At 41.1% G+C, this 21,864-nt stretch overlaps 1 protein-coding gene across 4 annotated transcripts in view; it reads right to left on the reverse strand.

The window, feature by feature from the left end:
• Positions 1-7,736: 7,736 nt before the first annotated feature.
• Positions 7,737-21,864, reverse strand: part of Nckap1 (NCK-associated protein 1) — a 74,549-nt gene continuing 60,421 nt past the window's right edge. For all 4 annotated transcript variants that reach the window (XM_087654021.1, NM_031618.1, XM_087654022.1 and 1 more), the window contains 7 exon segments: positions 17,546-17,628; positions 17,108-17,188; positions 13,624-13,717; positions 11,698-11,814; positions 11,096-11,205; positions 9,389-9,478; positions 7,737-8,620 (listed from right to left, as the gene is read on the reverse strand). In XM_087654021.1, the coding sequence (XP_087510147.1) occupies positions 8,504-8,620; positions 9,389-9,478; positions 11,096-11,205; positions 11,698-11,814; positions 13,624-13,717; positions 17,108-17,188; positions 17,546-17,628 (692 nt within the window). In that variant the 3' untranslated portion in view covers positions 7,737-8,503.

Consider the following 21,864-nt stretch of genomic DNA (forward strand, 5'->3'; position numbering starts at 1 on the left):
CTGGTTGAATTCTCCTTTATGACGCAGCAGCAGACAATCAGCCTTTTTTTGTGTGTATTTTTATAGAGGCCTTTTTTTTCTGCTCGTCTCCTCTCTTCTTTAAAAAGGGGGGTCTTGAAAGAATGGGTTAGGGAATTGGTCTCCAAGCATGATGATGACTGCCCTGACTTGTTCTATGTCAGCTTGGCATAAGCTTGAGTCAGTGGAAAGAAGGGAACCTCAATTGAGAAAATCTTGCCTTAAAAATGTAGGCCATTTTCTTAATCAGTGATTGATGGGAAGGGCCCAGCCCACTGTGGATGGTGCTAACCCTGGGCTGGTAATTCTGGGTTTTATAGGAGAGCAGGCTGAGAAAGCCATGGGAACAACCAGTAAGCAGCACGCTTCCATGGTCTCTGCATGGAGGCTCCTGCCTCCAGGTTCCATGTTCCGCTCGAGTCTCTGTCCAGCCTTTCCTCAGTGATGGACTTCATTGAAGAAGCATAAACCAAATAAACCCTTCCCTCCTCTACTTGCTTTGGGTCATGGGTTTTGTTGCAATGATAAAAACCCTAAGTCAATGACCTAAATCTAATCCCTGGCACCAAGACGATAGAAGGAGAGAACCAGCTTCCATAAGTAAACCTCTGACCCCACATGCATGCTATGGTGTACACACACACACACACACACACACACACACACATGCACACACACACAATTTAAAATAAGTTTAAATTTTGAGCTTGTAAAGGGTGATAAAACCAAGACAATGTGTAATAATCCAAACTAGGAATCTGATCTCACCGTTTGTCAGAGTCCACTTGCCTGTCACCTGTACCTGGGTGCTTGTCCCAGAGCTCTCGGAACTCTGAAAACGAGTGGTTGAGCCCTATATAGAGTGTCACAATGGAGGGAAAAATGGTTTATGGTTCACAACTGAAGAGAATCTAGATCAGAGATGTATTCTCCTCCAGAATGAAGAAATGACACCAGTTCACTTGTTAGCAGCAGCTGGACCTGTGACAGAGAGAGCAGAGCTCGCTCCAGGATCCAGAGGCCATCGGCCGCGTCCTCTCATCACTCACCTCTGGGTGCTGTAACCTGCAGCAGTCCGAGCATTCGTTCTCCAAGGTTGTTCTGCTGTCTTGAAAGTCTATGAGCCGCTACGGCTCCCCCTGTGTGATCCGCTGCCAAAGCAAGGGCCAGGCAGTCTTGAGAAGAGCTGGGTATTACACTGATAGGATAAAATGTCAAGGCTTATTAATCCCTTGCGCCCGGTGACATCAGATCACCAGGCTAGCCTGAGTGCAGGAGGGATTTCAGCAAAGGGGTAAGATTACAGCTAAGTGCCACAAAGCTCCTGTGCTTTTTGTGAAGTATTGGCTCTCGTTAGAGTCACCAGAATAGAAAGATCATCTGTTCAAGGGCAGTACCTTCGAACCCTGCTTCTGCGATCCATCTGGGGTCGTTCTTTGCTCTTCAGCATTTTTCCTGTATTTCCAAAATAAAAAGCAAAACTTCATTTCTGCAGCGAGGAAAATCTTTTTGGTGTCTTGCCGATGCTCCCATCACTAATCTCATAAACATCCCCAGATTCCGTCTCTTTCTCCAAATCCCCAGGCAAACAAATTGTTTTGCTGTAAGAAATAAAAGAAGCCACTTCTTTCTGTCATCATTAAGATACCAGTATTCCAGGGTCTGGAAATCCCCTCACCCTCTGTAACTCACGATTCTCAGCATCCCACCAGAACCAAGAGAAATATAATCAATTACCCCTCTACCACATGAAGAGAGCAAAGGGCAGCTCGACCCGCGGAGATCTGTGCTGTCCTTCCAGTCACACCAGTGACTTACACCAGTGACTTACCTATGAGTTCCAGGTCGGAGACCTGGCCACACAGACCGGTGCAATAAATAGACCCTGACCTCAAGGTATTCCCAGAATGAGACAATGCCTTTATTATAAAGGCAGTTGCAAGGTTGAAAACAGAGGAGGGTGCATTAAGGACAAAGGTTATCGATACTTGAACTCAACATCTAGAATATGATCAGGAGTTTGCCACATAGAACGTAAGAGAACATTCCATTGCATGGGCAGGGAACAACATGCAGAAAAGGAGAGGGGCTTCCTGGGGAACAACTGTCATCATTGTTTTGATTGTCACGATGACATTTGAAGGTCTAACCTCTACATTATATGTATTAAGTATAGAATACATGCATATATAATGTATATATGCCACAGAGTAGTCTTAAAATTAATTTTAGCCTCGTAGATGGGCTAAAGTTAAGGCAACCATTCTTTTTCATTTAAGATAATGTAGAAATTTCAGATCAGAGCTAGACATGAACATGCCACATCCTTGTGAATAGAAAATGTGAGACTACACTGCTAAAAGAATGATAAAACTCTTTGAAGATAATTTCTGAAGAAGCAAATAGTCTGGAGCTGGTGAGATGGCTCAGTCATTAAGAACGTGGCCTGGCTATTCTTTAAGATCTAAGTTTAATTCCCAGCATCCACATCGGGGCTCACAACCATCTGACATTCCAGTCCTAAGGGATCTGACACCTTCTTCTAGCCTCTAAGGGCACCAGGCATATAGACAGAACACCATTTCACATTAAAAATAAATTTAAAAAATTAAAAGGGGTATATTAACATCGGTAGTATGTCACCTGGTATCTATGCCGCTGGCTGTCATCACAGTAATAGACACCTGGAACAACATTCAGAGGAGGAAATATATTTTGGTGCAGTCTCCGCCGTCCACTGCTGGTGTGTGATGAGATGGAGCATGGTGGAACCGGACCTCTCACGCCACAGCAGGCAGGAAGTAGCAAAAGCAGGTAGGAAGGGACTGGATACCTTGTATACCTTTCTAGGGACTGTTTCCAGTGACCTCTCCTTCCAAATAGTCCCCACTTCCAATTTCTACCACTTGCTAGCAATGACGCCATATTATGAACCCATTAGGGATTAATCTGCCTACTAGGCTAATCTCTGATGGTTATCTTGATTGTCAAACTGACTGGTCTTAGAATCACCATGATTCTAAAATTGTGGCTAATGTCTGTGAGAGCTTTTAGACTGGCTGGTGTATGAGGGTTCTCTGGAGAATAAGTAAGTATAAATGTTTCTTTACATAAATATATATTACAACACTCATCCACTACCACACTAGTTTTCAATAATTCTATCGATACTGGGCAGGAGTCCTATTTGAGAGATAGTTCTTCACCCATATATGACAATTGGGGAAAATTTCTAGTGAGCAGTTCAGTTGAGATATATAAATATATACTACATGTTATATATTATATACATGTATATATATTATATATTACATATATGTATATATGTATAATGTACAACATATATTAGAGCGGCTTACAGGCTGTAGTCCAGATAGTCCAATAATGGCTGTCCCTGGACAGTAAATCCAAGAATCCAATAGTTGCTCAGTCCAGAAGTGTGCATGTTAGAGCTGGTCTTCAAATACCACTTCCTTCTTCCCCATCTTTGTATGTGGTCCAGATTTAGGGTAGGTCTCCAACCTCAAGCAATCCAATCAAGAAAAATCCATCCCAAGTGTGCCCCAGTTGCGTGTCCCCCACTCCCCCCAGGTGTAGTCGAGTTAGTTCCAGATGTAGTCAATAGTCATCACACCTGGGCTAACTGAGGTAGGAAGATGCAGCCTAAATGAGTGGTTCTCCACCCGCTTGCTGCGACCCTTCGGCTTCTCTCACTCAGTGACCATGCCCCCCAACCATAAAGTTATTTCGTTACTTCACAACTGTAATTTTGCTATTGTTAGGAATTGTAATGTAATTATCTGCTATGTAGAATATCTGATACTTCACCCCTAAAGGGGTCATGACCCACAGGTTGAGCATCACAGCCTTAAGTGAAGGCCTTCCTTTCCAGGGTTGTGTTCTCCGATTGCCTAAGAGGAAGGGAATTGAACACCTGCTGTCCTGCTTTCTGACTGGAGGCAAAGTGATCAGCTGCCCCATGCTCCCACTGCTGTGACTTGCCTACCACGATGTACCCCCAAATTGTGAGGGAACCCTCCCTTACTTCCTTCAACTACTTATTATCAGGTATTTGTCACAGCAATGCTAAAGAGAACTGAGGCAGAGCCACCGGAATCCATCTAGTTCTCAAAACCCAGGCTGTCAACTTGTCATTGAATGGGAGCCATTTCAGATTCAAGCTACAATGTGGAGACAGAGGAGGAAGGAATTTGATTCAGTACATGAAGTTGAGGCGGACAGGAGAAACAGACACATGTAACAAAATTAGGGTCAGTAAGGACCAAGGAGGAGGCAGAGTACCCAAGTCCAGTCATTCATCAAGGAAACCGTTACAGTACTTTGAAAACAGACCATGGCACAGTACTAAAGATGTGGGTTAGAAAGCCAACTGTCATGTGCTTCCACACTAGTTCAACAATTCTACTGATACCCGGCAGGAGACCTAGTTGAGAGACAGTTCTTCACTCATTTGCGACAATTGGGGGAAAACTCACAGTGAACCATCTGGTTGAGGTGAAATGAACATGGATGTGAAGATACCCAATAACACATATCAAAGTTTATGGATAATATTACTTTTCAAGTTATTTTATGATGTTAAGTGGATATGAAAATATCATTTTTCAGGGTTGGGGATTTAGCTCAGTGGTAGGGCGCTTGCTCCCTAGAGTTCGGTCCCCAGCTCCGGAAAAAAAAAAAAAGAAAGAAAATAGAAAATATCATTTTTCTATCTTTTTTTTCCCTAAAAACAGGGCATTTTGAAAAGGGGCATCTCTAGTTTCTGAGAACATCGAGTAGTCTACAAGTTCAGGAGAATGCCTCAGTGAAATTATAACAATGATAAATAGTCGAACTGCATCGAAGAGAAGATGAGTTAATTGTGCTTAATCACTAACATATAAAACAAATCTTAACAATTTGGTGGCAACTTTAGCATGGGCTGAAAGTAATTATATAGCTCCTTTTATGGGCAGCTCACTGAGTTGGAAGCAATGTAGTAGCTGACCAACGAGAAAGAATGATCCAACACTAACAGTAAAACACAAGTAAAAAATTCCAAGAGCTTGTTCTGATCATCTTCAGTTCAATCTAGGCCAAACGGCGATTTCAACACCCAGCCACAGGGCATGTGGCCGAGCTGCATATTTAAAGTAAATGAACACTAATGCTCACAGGTGAAACCTGGTCTCCAGAGTGCTCTACACAGCCCCACCTCCGCTTCCGCTTTCCAGCACGAGCAGGACAGCAGGACATGCCTATAGCAGTAACACGTCCTCCCATCTCCCACTTCAGGTCAGGAGTAGGTGACCAGGGAGAGCAGGGCCCTCTACAGATTGCTGCTTTCCCATTGTTACTTTTAGGCCTAATGATAGGCTAAACACTAGGATGAAAATTAAAGATTCTCGAGTTAGCCATGCAGGAATCAAACCAATGATGACACTGTGATATTTGTTTTAAAAACTACATTTATTTATCACTTAGTTGGGGGTGAGAATGTGTGTGCCACATCTACGTGAAGGTCAGAGGACAACCTCCAGGAGCTGGCACTCCCAGGGCCTGATTTCAGGTCACCCAGTGGAAAGCACCTTTACCTGCTGAGCCATCTTTCCGGCCCAGTATAATTTTTTTTTTTTTAATTAACTTGAGTGTTTATTTACATTTCGAGTGTTATTCCCTTTCCTGGTTTCTGAGCAAACATCCCCCTAATCCCTCCCCCTCCCCTTCTATATGGGTGTTCCCCTCCCCATCCTCCCCCCATTGCTGCCCTCCCCCCAACAATCACGTTCACTGGGGGTTCAGTCTTAGCAGGACCAAGGGCTTCCCCTTCCACTGGTGCTCTTACTAGAATATTCATTGCTACCTATGAGGTCAGAGTCCAGGGTCAGTCCATGTATAGTCTTTAGGTATTGGCTTAGTCCCTGGAAGCTCTGGTTGCTTGGCATTGTTGTTCATAAGGGGTCTCGAGCTCCTTCAAGCTCTTCGAGTTCTTTCTCTGATTCCTTCAATGGGGATCCCATTCTCAGTTCAGTGGTTTGCTGCTGGCATTCGCCTCTGTATTTGCTGTATTCTGGCTGTGTCTCTCAGGAGCGATCTACATCCGGCTCCTGTCGGCCTGCACTTCTTTGCTTCATCCATCTTGTCTAATTGGATGGCTGTATATGTATGGGCCACATGTGGGGCAGGCTCTGAATGGGTGTTCCTTCTGTGTCTGTTTTAATCTTTGCTTCTCTATTCCCTGCCAAGGGTACTCTTGTCCCCCTTTTAAAGAAGGAGTGAAGCATTCACATTTTGATCATCCGTCTTGAGTTTCATTTGTTCTAGGCATCTAGGGTAATTCAAGCATTTGGGCTAATAGCCACTTATCAATGAGTGCATACCATGTGTGTTTTTCTGTGATTGGGTTACCTCACTCAGGATATTTTCCAGTTCCAACCATTTGCCTACGAATTTCATAAAGTCATTGTTTTTGATAGCTGAGTAATATTCCATTGTGTAGATGTACCACATTTTCTGTATCCATTCCTCTGTTGAAGGGCATCTGGATTCTTTCCAGTTTCTGGCTATTATGAATAAGGCTGCGATGAACATAGTGGAGCACGTGTCTTTTTTATATGTTGGGGCATCTTTTGGGTATATGCCCAAGAGAGGTATAGCTGGATCCTCAGGCAGTTCAATGTCCAATTTTCTGAGGAACCTCCAGACTGATTTCCAGAATGGTTTTACCAGTCTGCAATCCCACCAACAATGGAGGAATGTTCCTCTTTCTCCGCATCCTTGCCAGCATCTGCTGTCACCTGAGTTTTTGATCTTAGCCATTCTCACTGGTGTGAGGTGAAATCTCAGGGTTGTTTTGATTTGCATTTCCCTTATGACTAAAGATGTTGAACATTTCTTTAGGTGTTTCTCAGCCATTCGGCATTCCTCAGCTGTGAATTCTTTGTTTAGCTCTGAACCAGTATAATATTTTGAAGCAAACATTAAATGTTAGCATAATTACATGGGGAATGGCAGAAACTGTTCTATTTTAAAGCTCCCCTTAAGAAATCCTTATCAAACTATGTCAATTCCTTAATAATTACTATTTACTGCTCTAAACACAAAAAGGAGTATGAGGGTCACGTGGCCCCACGATCCCACCCCACTGTCTCTATCTGAACAAGGGGAACACAAATGGGTTCATAAACAATTTTGCTGACTCCAACCCAGTGAGCAGTGTACATAAGAAGCTATGAACCACAGCTCTGTGCTGTCCAGACTCAGGGCAGCAGAGGCTGTCGCAGACCAATCAGAAGGCAAAATGCAACTCACCATCCAGGCCAAACACAAAGCAGGGCACATGTGGACTTCCCACCTAGCACTGTCCCTGTCCTTAATGCAGCTGAGCTCCATGGCCACTCTGTTTCTCGTTATTCCTCAACAACTCCACTTGGTAACAGATGCATACACGCGCGCGCACGCGCACACACAAACACACACACACACACACACACACACACACACACACACACACACACACATGCACTCGTGCACACACACTCACTCCTAATTTCAGTATTTTTTCCAGGAATATTTCTTAAAACATTTAAACAAATTCTGTAATAACAAATCTACTAGTGAATGCTCTAAGACCTCCTCACATCTATGTAGCAGAGTTTAAACTAAAAATTTCATATTGTCAAATAAGTTTCCAAAGATTTTAAGGAAATCATTCAAAATGTGATACAGTCTAGTGTTTATTTATGTTATGGCAGGTACACTTGAATTTCAAATTTTAAAACATATAAAAAGTGATTCGGGACTAACATCTGTATCAACAGTTGACAAGAGTCTGGTTGTTTATTATACAGCAGGGTCCAAGGTAGTGCAGATGCCCACCAGGCAGCACGGGTGAGAGGATCAGTAGGCTTTCTACAGGCAACAGCATAAGCTGCTGTTTGAGAAACTGAGTCTGCTTCCAATGCTCAAGTTGTCTAACATTTCTAAGGTTAAACAGTGTTAGGTATTTAGTTTGGCAAATGTTCAAAATAAAGTAGAAATGTATTCGTAAGCATCACCGATATGCACATCCAGTCTTGATCTCAGAAAGAACCGTAGGTACAGATCAGAACTCTCCCTATATGAAATAATTTACACACAGATGGGTGCTATCATATCACTATCTAAAATAATCACTAAATACAATTCTTTTTCAGAAATAAACAAGCAAGGTTTTTCATTATCAGTTATCAAAAACATAGTGTTAATGGTAGTTCAAACAAATGATACTCTAAAATCATAGAATTCACTGAGTTTTGAGAATGTATAACTCAATCAACCAAATATATTGTAGTACAACCATGTTAGGAAGCCAATGATCAGAAAATACAACAGCATGAAGAAAATTTAATCCACAAAACTGTTTTCAGGCTTTAAGGTAAAATAGTTCCACAGTTTACAGATAGAACAAGGCAACAGAAACTCGTGCTTGTCTGGAGTGAGCATTCTATGCAGAGGATGTGACACTTTGTTTGTAGACAGCGTGGTATGCATTTCTCAGCAACACATAAGGAAAACAAGATTCCAAGAGATCCATTGTCAGGAACGGTGATTCTTGTACAATCTGAAAAAGGAAACAAAATGTTGAAATGCAAGTTCCTCAGTGGGAGTGGTGAACAACTCTCTATTCTCTCATGTGAAAGACACAGATCATCTACTTCAGAACCTAAAATGCAAACCTACTACAGTGAAGTCTATCAATACTGTTACATGATACTTTCAAGTTTATCAATTCATCAGTAGGATCACACAGAACCCCCATCTTCAGCAGTACTCTAAACTTAAAGTGAATACAAACATATTACAAATGTAATCTACATTTTGAGAGGCTTAAAATCAAGCTAGAAAGTAAAGTAAAAAATAAGACCAACTCTAATTAAATTCTAGAGTTCAAGAATAAAGTCTAATATAGGCCTGTGTGAGTGGGAAAGATCATCTGGGGAAGAAAATGGCCTTCTGAGTTCTGCTGACTCCGCAGACAGACACAGATCTGGACAGGCAGAGGAAGTGAAGCAGGGTCTCAGAGACTCTGCGTGGGAAGCTCAGAGGAGTGAACTTGGTTTGCAGGAAAGTCAGGCCTGAGCACATCCTTTCAGATGATGCTCACCTTCGGTCCCACTACTTCCTATTACTGACCAATGGCTAAACAGGAGGAGTCTTTGCAGAAATTTTTAGAAAGTGTATGGTTTGGGTGGAGTGACCACAAGAAATGGAGAAAAACCAAAAATCACAAAAGAAGCAAAACAAAACTTTCACTTGCCAACAAGAGGCACGCTAAGGACTGGAACATTTTGTTATCAGTAAAAGTTAATTAAATTGAAATAAGACATACCATATCCAGTAGCAAATAAACAGATTCTCTATTTCTCGTTGTAGTTTTATCTGTCTCTTGGCCGATTTTCAGTAGACTGGAGGACGCAAGCTTAAAAGTACACACATACAATCAATGAGGTTGGCAAAGAAATGGGGCTCACGTACGTGCTCATTTTCAGTACAATTCGACCTCCAATAGGCTTCCATTCTCAATCACATCAATCAACAATTAAGGAATACATATAATCAAGTATTTGTTAAAACTAACATTTCCCTCATTTGTTTCTTAAAATGATTCAAATTGTTTTCTCTTTTCCCAAGATCCATAGTACTCTACAGCAGCCCCTCCCTCACCCCTTTTACAAACAGTTTTGCTTTTGATGGCCAAACATGGTTGGAAAGCAAAACAGAATTTCCCAATTTCCAATGATCGGTTCCTAAATTTGAATTTTACACCACCTTCCTCAGGAGCAGAGCTGTCCCTCTGTCCAGCACATCCACACTATGTATACACCTGCATGTTAGTCACTTGGTCATTAGTTACCTAGCTGAATGGCATGGTAATGCAGTGTTTCTGTTCAAGTGACCCTCGCCATATAATGGTGCTCTCATGTCAGCAAGGCTCTTGCAAATGCACAAAGAGGAGAGGAGGGGGAGGGGGAGGAGGAGGAGGATGAGGGGAGGGGGGAGGGGGAGGAGGAAGAGGAAGAGGGGAGGGGGGGGAGGGGGAGGAGGTCTTTCCTTTCCGTGAGAATGTAGAAGAGGAAGGACACGTTTCTGTCAAGACTCTGAAAGCTAATCTGAGAAAGGGAATTTGCTCTAATGCTGCTGCCTCGTGTCAATCTGAAGTTTACAGCCACAATGTATAACACTGTACAGAGTGACGGACACAAGGACCTCAGGGATAAAAACTGTAGTGTGAGTGACAGCTATATGGACAGAAGAAGGTTTCAATTAAAAGCCCGGTAACTAACAGACAGCATCTAACCACCCTGAACTTGTGCAAAAAGATAATGAACAGTAAATCTGGGCCAGGCAGGGTGGTGTGCGCCTTTAATCAGACGAATCTCTGTGAGTTAGATGCAAGTCTGGTCTCCGGGGGCTTGTGAGCTGCGCAGGGTAGGTCTGGGAACTGAGAAGCAAACAATCTTACCCGAGGAGCCGACTCCAGCCCTTTGATTTTTGGAAAGAGGGTCTCACCCCATAGCCCAGGCTAGCCTGGAACTTACAATCCTATCTCTGCCTCCCCATTAGCTATGGTATGGTTTACGTGCACTATCCCAGCTCTCAAGCAGGGCTCTTATTACAGAGTTTGTCACTATTAATGGTTTTTGTCTAAGTAAATGGAAATGAGTAAGTTGTATCTTTTAAAGGACACATTAGCTCTCTAGATTTCCTTTTTTGTTTTTTTAAGAAAAAACCCCTTTTGAATATGAAGACAATCTCTAGTCCAAATATTAGTTTAAGCAAACAGGCCATACAGCAGAGCTCTGGAAGGAAAGCTATCCAAGCTAGGGGAAAAACAATGATGAACTTGATGCAAATTACTCCAAAACCAAAACAAACACCCCCCCACACCCCCAAGATTTAATACTTAAACTGAGAACAGAAAATTCTCTGGAGAACACTAAATAAAATGTAAAAATAACAGGAATTTACTGTTTTATAACCTAGGCATAACTTTTTGTTTTCTTTGTAAAATGTCATAATATTTGATTAGACATACCGCCAGGAATTCTTTAAGTCTGTCTTCAATGCTTCCTTTGTGAATTGTAAACAAAGCAGCAGCAATTTGGTTGATGGCTTTGGCCAGACAATGAATATTGTTGCAGTGTCCTGGGAAAGAACAAACAGGTTTGTGTAGTCTGCGTGACCCCAGAATATTGAATATTGTAACACACAGATGCCAAGTCTTTAATGATGCCTGAGACTAGACGAACGGCAGTGTGACGATAAGAGTTAGGGTCCACAGTGACTTACTCTTTTCATTTTATGAGCATGAGTGTTTTTAAATATTTCAGCAAGGGTGCAAGTAATGACCAGGTCAGTATTTCATTAGTAGGCAAACACCTGGTCCTCCACCTTGGAAAGGCACACCCTCAGTCCCTAAAACCATAGTGAACATAGACACTCCTCTGCTGCACTTCAGAGAGGACAAACTACACACTTCTCACACTCCAGAAAATCAGGATGCCCACTCCAAAGCTACTACTTGGCAGAATTTGAGCACTATGTTATCAGAAAAGAACAGTAATTCCCAAAGAGAAAAATATATGTAACAGTAAAGCCAATGTTCTTTCATTGTCACAACAACTGTAAACCAAGTACCTTCTATTGCAGGGCTGTACTGGGACATCACATTGCTGGCCAGTGTAGGCAGGGAAACTGCTACAAAGACCATCAGGAGGCAAGCGATCTTATATTCTTCTTCTGGACTAATGTTCTCTAAAGAAAAAAATAAGGAAAAAAAAATCAAGCTTTTCTTCAGGATTATTTGCCAAGTTAATAATCTAACCTAAAACTAAAGGTAATAAATGTCATTTAAATGTCCTAATCACAAACTGATGAATACTTACGAGGACACCATACAAATTACCACTTATAATCTAAAACTCACTGAAAGGAAAGTCCTTTCTCTCCCTAGGACAGCTATATTGCTTAAAGGTTACCAATATTGAAAACGGACTGCATTACTTGTTTCTCCACTCTAGAAAACAGGAGGAAGCAGTGTGAATGAAAACATCTAACACACTCTGGCTATTCGACAATAAGCTTCAGTAAAACACAGTATTTACATTGTTTTGTCTAGTACTTGGCTTCTTATCTGACACCTGAGAACTAGTACACTGCAGTTGGCAATTATCTGAAACTAGGGATTGATCACAGAAAAAACAAACAAACAAACAAACAAACAAAACCACATAATTTTAAATCTTTGATTGATCATTAAAAATACCTATAAACAATAATTTATATATTATTTGAATGAGAAAAAACAATATAATTAAGAAGAAAACTAATAAACAATGGCTGCAAGTTGGCTCAAAAGAGTAGAAAAGGGGTTCAGTGAAGAAGAGCACTGGCTGCTCCTGCAGAGGACCTGGGTTCAGTTCCCAGCACCCACATGGTGGCTCACGACCACCTGTACGAGGTCGGAGGCTGATGCCCTGTTCCCTCCTTGGGCACCAGGCATGCACACGGTGAACATAAGTAAGGGCAGGCAAATACTCACACACACACAGTAAGATAAAAAGCTTAAAGGGAATTAAAACCAAAAGAGCTGAGAGGGCATTCCAATACCAAAATCAAACCAAACAAACAAAAAACATCATCAATTTAGAAAAAACAAACAAACAAACAAACAAGCAAACAAACAAAAAACCAAACCACCTTATTTACACTGTAGAGAAACCAAGGATTATTAGGGACATTTTTTGATACTATGTTTCAAAGGTCTGGCCTTAAAATTTCTAAATGGTCAGTATTACATAACATAGCAATTTCCTATGGTGAACATCTATTCTAATTAAAACAGGACACCCTTTTGTAGCCCCCAGCTCCCCGGCTACCATAAGGACTGTCTTCTACCGGCATACAGATGTATCTTCTGCATCTCACCCAGCCCTTTCCAGAAGCTGGGGTACAGCTAAAGTGTAGAGTGTGCAGGGCCTACATGGGATTTCCTCCTGCCTCTCGCTATTATAATTCTCTTTCTTTGTTCTGACAGAGCTGTTCATATCGAGTATCCCCAGTCCTTGTCTCTCGCTCAGATGAGTGTTCTTGCACCGACTCAGTCCACCAACGCCGATCTCATAGTCACAGCTCGCTAAGGCGCACAGCGCGCTGAGGCGCACAGCTCGCTGAGGCGCACAGCTCATGATGCGCTTTCTCCCCACTGCTTGCGTCTTCTCTGATTACATCGGTCCTTCCATCGTAATTTGTACTGTGTGTTTCTTCTTCTCCCTGAGCTCAGTAAAGCTGATGGCATTGCTCCTCCGCACTGCTGTATCTGCCCACACTAAATGACTTTAACAGCTTCACCCAGTAGTGCAGCTTCTGACGGTATGGAATGACTGTGGTACAGCAGAAAGTCCAAAGCAAGGCTTCTGTATCCTGATACATTCCGATCACAAATGAATGAATGAATGAAGCAAGCTTGACACTAAGAAGGCATTTTGGAAAACAAGTACTACATGCATACCTAGGCTGCCCTATAATTTTAATAAGAAAGCTACATATTTTAATGCATTTTACCTGATTTTTGTGAGGAAAGAGCTACTACTAAGGCAGGATCAATCTCGCATGGTAATCCAGCAGCTGATGACAGCTCATACACATTCATTGCAACCTGACAAAATACAAGAATCACGAAGAAATAATATTTTAACACACTTCTGAGAAAGTGTACTTTAGTAAGAAGATATTTACGATATAAACCAGTCTGCCTACAAACATTCTAGAAGATTTCAGCACCAGGCTGAAGCAGGGCTGGCAGTGCAGGTAACCCACACCAGACAATGCTCTCACCCTGCTCCTTGTTAACTTCTCTGTGCAAACAAGGTTTGCAGCTCTTCTGTGGCAAGCTCCACAGAACCACTCTAAAGCTACTACTTGTCTTGCAAACATGGATGTAAAATACCAAGTCAAAAGAAATGAAAAAACGAAGCCAGTTGTGGTGGCTCACACCTGTAATATCAGCGCGTCAGAGCTCAAGGCCAGTCTGGGCTACAGCATGAGTACCAGCTCAGCCTGGGCTAAACACCACGATGGACAAACAAACAAAAGTGAATTAGTATTACTGAACCTATGCTTACATCCACAGTTACTTAAGGAAAAACTTAATGGATTCAATGCTTAATCAGATCTAGAAACAGCAAATTAATTACAGAAAAATTTTTAAAAAAATCTTAAAATCTGATAAAGCAATTTCTGATAATTTTCTACATCATGCATAGATTCCAATCATTCATGATATGCCGACTGATATTTTAGCTTAAAAATGTGTACATAATTGGTTCTCTTTGACATTAACAGTTAGTATAAAGCTCTAACAAACAGAACCAAATATGGACTAAGACACACTGCTCACCATACACCAATACAAACTCAAAGTGCATCAAAGATATAAAGGCAAAAGCTAAAATTTCAAAATTTTGGGAGAAAATACAGGTGTAAATCTTGATGACCTTTGTCAAGACAATATTTGTTTGTTTGACAGCAAAACTGTAAACAAAAGAAAAACAGGTAAGCCAAAGTACGCTGAAATGAAAGGTTTGTGATTCTTGAACACTATCAAGAAACTGAAAGGAGAACTCAGAACCATGATTCTACTGAAGATATATTACCACTTAATATTTCAAAAATAACATGACAGGGGCCAGTGACAGCTGGATGGGAGAGGCACTTGGCCCTGGCATAAGCCTGGCGATGGACTTCAATCCCCAGAGGCCAGGCAAAGGTAAAAAGAGAGATACAACTCTGCCCACACTGGTGACACATGGTTTAAAAATGGGCAAAGGATCCAAAAACCTTTCTCTAACAAAGCTACACAGACACATCAATAGATGTGTGGCAGCCTCCTGAATGAAGGAGATACAAATCAAACAGTGTGATAGCATTGCACACTACTGAAATGGCTCTCGTCAAGAAGACAAGATCGGATACCGAAACCCCTGGCCCGCTCATTCAGTGCTGATAGCAATAGAAAACAAGGTTGCCACCACAGCCGATCTGTTTGGTGGCTCCTCAAAGCTAAACGCAGTTTCTACAGAACCCAGTAGTTTCATTCATTATACAAGAGAACAAAAACATTAACATGGATTAAAAAAATAAAGCATTATTTACAATAGTTAAGAAGTAAAAAAAAAACCCCATATCCCTAATTGATAACTGAATAAACAAACTACAGTACGTTCACACAATAAAACACTGAAAAAGTGCAAACACATGCTGTAACATGGTGGACCATGAAACATGCTAAGTTAGAGACATCTAAGTCAAAAAACTCTTTGTTGAATGGTTTACACACAGTACTGACAAGCAGGGCTGTCTACAGGGACCACTTATCATCCAGGACGGGAGTGAGCTGAAAGTGGGGAGCTCCTGCTCTGGGTCGGACACGCCTGGGGATAATGAAGCTAACTGCGCTGTGAAGGTCACGACTCTGATTACATTCGCAACCATGGAACTGGACGCTTTGATGAGCAACTTTTATGACTCAAGAATGAAGCTGCTAAAATCATGCTTGAGTTCTTTAAACAAAATCCATTTTACTGACAGTTTGCTAGAAACTAAGTAAAACTATACCAAATAATAATTGGAAAACTGACTCAATTTGGGCACTATATTAAAAGTCTCAGCATGTAAACATCAGTGTGCTCATAAGAACTGTTAACCTGGCAGTTTTTGCAGTATTTTTACTTAGAAAAACTCATTTTCTGCTCTATTCAATAGTTTCAGTCACAAAATCATAGGACAATCTTAATGCTTCTTAATGCTCTAAAATGCGTCTATAAAGCATTATAGGAAAACCAAAAATTAAGAGAAACAAGGCCTTTAAGATGTTTATTAGTATAAGTATAGACAGAAGAAAAATAAAAATTGTTCACTATCACTAAGAAAAAACTCTTATCACTGGGGCATCTAGGAATGGTTCTTAGAAAATGGCAAGTGAACCTGGCCTCCTCACAGACAGGCAGGACTTCCAAAGGCAGAGACAGAGGAGGGAAGAGGTTCAAGTAGAGTTAACGAAGAGGTAAACGGATCCTGAGAGAATGCTCACAACCTGGTTAGGTCAGAAGACACACATGAAGAGAGATATATCATGAAAACTGAGCGTTAGATGATCAGCCATTTGAATAAAGCAAGCACAGAGGCATAAATCTGAAATCCTAGCATTTGGGAAGCCAAGGCAGAGGCAGGGGGATTATTTAGAGTATATGGCCAGTTTGAGCTACACAGGAAGACACTCAAACCCCATCCCACCCTAAAGTTTGAAAGGCATCATTCTGAAACATGAACACCGTTCAAGAGTCGAGATATGCAAGGCAGTCTATCAAGATGGTTCACCAGACAGAGGCTTTTGCCACTAAGCCTGGTAACCTGTGTTTGATCCCTGGAATGGGTGGATGGACAAGGACAGACAGACAGACACACATGTATATATGATAAACCAAGTATAAAATCATGTCTCAAACATAGACACTTGCAATAACTATGACTCTTTGTACATCATGTGATTTAAATACGCTATGAAATCACAGCTGGCATTAAATCAGTGGTTCTGATCACATGGATCAAAAACTTTAAAACAAATAGCTACGGACCCATAAAAAGTCACTGACTTCCTACCTTACAGTCATTAAGGAGAGTAAAATGCTAAAAACAAGACCTGGTTTCAAGTAGATTATAGCTCTTTTATAAGACTTACAAATACCTACTTTAAAAACTGAATACAACTTGAGTTTACAACTCATCTTTCTGCTTTATGAGCATGAATGAAAACTTATCACAGTAGAGGGGCAAAAGACCCATTTTTAACAAACTTCATGTCCTTATAACCATAACGTTGATCAAAGAAGGCTGGTTTTCACAATGGTTAGGAATAGTTTGGTTCTTTGAGCTCACAGACGCAGTATCGCAGGGATGCATGCTATTTTCGGGTTTTTACATTTTATTTCACACATAGTTGAACGTCTCACATAAAACCAGCAACCGGAGCGTTAAAAAGCTCTTCTACCTTCATATCGGTTTCCCGTGGAATGTGGTCCTTGAAATCCTCAATGGAGCTCACGAGAAAAGGAATGTGGTAGGACAAAACCTAGGCAGGCGATACAGGAAGACAGGGTCAGTGCTACACGGCAGCCTGCATGGCTAAGAAATACTACCTACCCTCTGTACAATCAAGTTTTCACGAGGACACAGTTAACTTTCACTGGGTCTTTCTAAAAGGCCAAAATACATGGAAACAACGTGCGTTCAGTGTTAGTGAGCATAGTTCTGAAGGAATGCTTTAATGTGTAACAGAGCTGGAAGAGCGCATTAGCCAAATTCATACCAAACCAAAATAGGTACTTTATTTACCATACTACGCAAACTAGAACTTTACTCTTCTTATGGCTAACTGTGATGTTTAGTTTTTAGAAAATGAAGAGATAATGAGGAAATGGTTTCTTACATCTCTCAGTGCTTCTTGTGCCAGTGACCGGAAGGATAAAATAACACCAATTATCGTCATCCTTTTCAAGACACTGTCAACAGCTAAAGTGCACGGAAGGGGGGAAGAGAAGAAAAAACATAAACTGACTTTTATTTTAGCTTTGGAGAAAAATCTCAAAAGTCACATTTCTAGAATAGCACGACTAATGGCAATTTGAGTCAACAAATGTTTAAAAAATCTGATAGCCAATACTTAAACTTGAAAATATTTATCAATTCTCTGTCTCTGTCTGTCTCTGTCTCTCTCACACACACACACACACACACACACACACACACACACACACACACGCACACACGCACACACGCACACGCACACACAGCTCTGTTCTTTTAAATGTACTAGGAGTTGATATTAATCATGAAATAATCCCCTCATAGACTGGGTGGCAGTGGGAGTAAGGAGAGAGCTAGGGATTATGCTGGGGACAAAGGCTAGAGGATGATTAGGCGTCAAACCCTCAGATGGTACAGGAACTCTGAGTAAATTATTGATTTTAATTTTTTTTGTTTTACTTCAGTGCGACTGTATGGGTGTTCTGCCTGCTCGTGAGGACGGATTACAGAGGATTCTGAGCTTCCATGTACGTGCTGGGAGTAGAACCAGGTTCTAAGGAAGAGCAGTCAGTGCTCTTAACCACAAAATCATCTCTACAGCTCTTTTCTTTCTACCTTTAAGATTTATTTTATGGGGCTGGGGATTTAGCTCAGTGGTAGAGCGCTTACCTAGGAAGCGCAAGGCCCTGGGTTCGGTCCCCAGCTCCGGGGGAAAAAAAAAAAAAAAGAACCAAAAAAAAAAAAAAAAAAAAAAGATTTATTTTATGTGTGTGAGTACACTGTCACTTTCTTCCAACACACCAGAAGAGAGCATAAGATCTCACTACAGATGGTTGTGAGCCACCATGTGATTGCTGGAAACTGAACTCAGGTTCTCTGGAAGAGTAGCCAGTGCTCTTAACCTCTTGAGCCATCTCTCTAGCTCCAGTCTCTCCAGTTCTTGGTTTAATTTTTTTTAAATTTAATGTGCATGCCTGTGAATCTCTGTGTGTGATGTTAGAGTGTGGGTGCCAAGGTGGCCAGAAGGTGTCGGATGCCCTGGAATCAGGAACTGTGATTCCTGGCAGTTGTGTGCCACTGATAAAGGTGCTGGAAACCTGTTACCAAACTCCAGTCCTCCGTGAGAACAGCAAGTACTACTGAGCTAGCTCTCCAGCCCCCTTAAGAAAATTCTTAAGTTGTGGCCAAAAAAGGGGAAAAAAAGTTTATTAAGATCACAAGCAGGCCTAAGGCCATACAACCTCTGACCTCAGAAGGATGCAGGGCATCCTGGTCAGTGCTGGATGGGAGATTATAAGCAGTTTAAGCAGACTTGAGCATTTGTATGCTGCTCAGAGAGAATTATTTTGAAAATAAAAACTATATCCTTAATACTCAAACTGTGCTAACAAAAAAAGAGACTGGGATTCAAACGTAACATGTATTAAATACCCTATAAAAGGCAATGAACTACATTACATTGTATACTACAATGAACTACATAATATAATATAGAAAAACAGTCAGTGCCAGCAATCTAAATATAAAAGAAAGTCATGAGGCTGGAAAGATGACTCAGTGGGTAAAGTGCTTGCTGTGCAAGTGTGGTTTGGATCTTGAGCAGCATGTAAAAGCTGGGCGGGGTGCAAGCTCATGTAATGCTAATGCCATGGGGTGGAAACCAGAAGATCCATACAGTGTATGGACACCCATCCTGCATGACTGATGAGCTTCGGGTTCTGGGACCCGGTGTCTCAAAACGTAAGTGGAGAAACAACCAAGGAAGTCGCCTGCCATAAGCCACAGGGCATGTGTGTCTACTAGTCACATATACACTTAAATACACACACACACACACACACACACACACACACACACACACCCCTGCCATAAGTCGCAGGGCATGTGTGTCTACTAGTCAATCACATATACACTTAAACACACACACACACACACACCTACGTTTATATGAGAAAAATTCAAATAAATAAATGTCTAGGAAGAGCTGTATAGACAACTTAACCACAGACGCCAACTGAAGAGCAGGAATTGGGGTGTTTTGTTTGGACTTTCTAAGAATTTAAACTCTCAACTACAACTATTTTATTAAGCAATGTAAATGAGAATAACACAAGCTAAATGTGATACATGCAAAATATGCTAAAACCAAACACAAACGTGTGGTAAGGTCCACATAAACAACAACCAACCTATTGACCTTTATCTGACTATAGCATATGAGTACCTGATGAACAGCAGATCAGCAGATTAATAAACAGTGGTTTAAGGGGAGACTAGGGAAGTGTTTCTACCAGAGGGAAGAAATGAATAGCAAAATCAAAAATGAATAAAACATTTCTCTGAGAAAATGTCATCCTGGTTGGCATAAAGGAAGACTAGGAAGAAAAGATATTCCAAGCAAAGTTAAACATGAGCCAGTGAAACAGCTTGCTACCAAGCTTGCCAACCTGAGTTCAACCTTCAGGACCACATGATTGAAGGAGAGAAGTGACTTCTGTCCTTTGAACATGACCTTACACACAGAGAGACATGCACAGGTACACATGCATGCACACACAGAAATGCACACTCACACTAAATGTAATTAAAAACACAACTTTAAAAGAAGAAAAAGCTTCTCTAGCCAAAATTTATAAAAGGGTAAATAAAAGAGTGATCAAGTTTCAGTGAGGGACAGAAGAGAAGCACTGGGTCCCTCCCAGGCTATGCATGGTCTGGACAGAGCTCCAAACCAGTGAGCTTACCATCCTAACTAGTGCTCCGGTCCAGTATGCAGGCTGACACATGGTGATGGGAGGACAAAAGCGAGTGTAATAAAATTTTAAAACAAAGAATTATGGCAGAAAGCTAGAAGATAATGGTCTTGAATCAGGTGACAGGTGGGTTCCAAGAGAGATTGTCTGAGGACAGGAAGTAAGGACTGGAGTACACTATAAGATTTGAGTGATACAGAAGCCTTCAAGTAAAGAGCAATTCCACACTGACCCCAAACTCAGGCCACTTTTACTAACTCACAATGCCTTGTCTCCTTTCTGGAATGACTTGCTGATTCTACATCCAACTCTGGCTTTCTGGGAATGAGGTGAAGAAAGCTCAAGAGGAGGTGGGTCAAAGATCATTTCACCCCAAAGAACAGCCATTTGCTCTAAAGGAGCCTCTCTCAAGCACATCTTTTCTTTTCCTAATGAAACACAAAGTAGGCTGAATATGCATTATTTTAAGCCTGATTTTATAAATATGGGTCACAATGATTCAATAATTTAATTTTAGTTTAGTAAATTCCATTATTTAATTCAATCATGTATAATATTGATAAAGGGACAATGATTATATTTTAAGACGGCAAATTCTCTTTGGAACTTTATTAAGTTCCATTTTGTTTTAATGCACAGTAGAGTTAAAGACTGGGCTATTAAACATTTCAGTGTATTAATTACTTCAAATGACAAGGTCCAATCAAAAGACTGATAATTATTAGGAAACTTCAGTATAGTCAAGGCAGGTAGTGATCATGTGATCATGGTCAGCTGACCCGAAAGGTGAAAGAAGCAAAAACAATGAAGACTAAAGAAAGCATGGGAATAGTAGGATAATAATAAAAGTTAAAGACTAAAATGCTTTTCCCCTGTAACTGTCAAGTTGATCTTTCTTTTTAATAAACCACATAATAACTTCCTGGTCCCATCTTGGTCCACAGTTCTATGAAATTATAATGTACACAGCCGTCACCAATGCTCCTTCCATGGTAACCAGCTCCATCACACCGAAACTCCCATACTGCAGCTGTACAAATCCTGTAAATCCTGGCACCTACTGTGTTTCACACAACCATCTCTGGTGTTTTATCATAATTTTTATTAAGTAAGGTTTTAAAAATAAAAGGCAAACAATAAAGTATTTCTCTAAGCCCAGAAAAGTAAGTACATTAAATTCATGCTTTGTTTTTAATTATGACACTGGCTCAGATACACCAATGCTAGGACATGCAGCACGGCCTTGCACATGTTAAGCATGCACACTCACTGACAGAGTCACCCCCGGGGGTCCTGTAGAGAATAAACTCACTCTGCCTTCTCTCGATACAAATTACTTTCACTTCTTAAGTTTTTTAATGCTGGGAAGACCTTTACCATTTGAGTAAAGTATAACTATGGCATCATTTTCAGGAAGTGATTTAAAGAAAAATTAAAGCTGTAAGTGACAGGCTCAGGTTTTCATGCA

The sequence above is a fragment of the Rattus norvegicus genome, chromosome 3 (genome assembly GCF_021556685.1).
Source record: "Rattus norvegicus strain SHRSP/BbbUtx chromosome 3, alternate assembly SHRSP_T2T, whole genome shotgun sequence".
NCBI classification, from domain to species: Eukaryota; Metazoa; Chordata; class Mammalia; order Rodentia; family Muridae; genus Rattus; species Rattus norvegicus.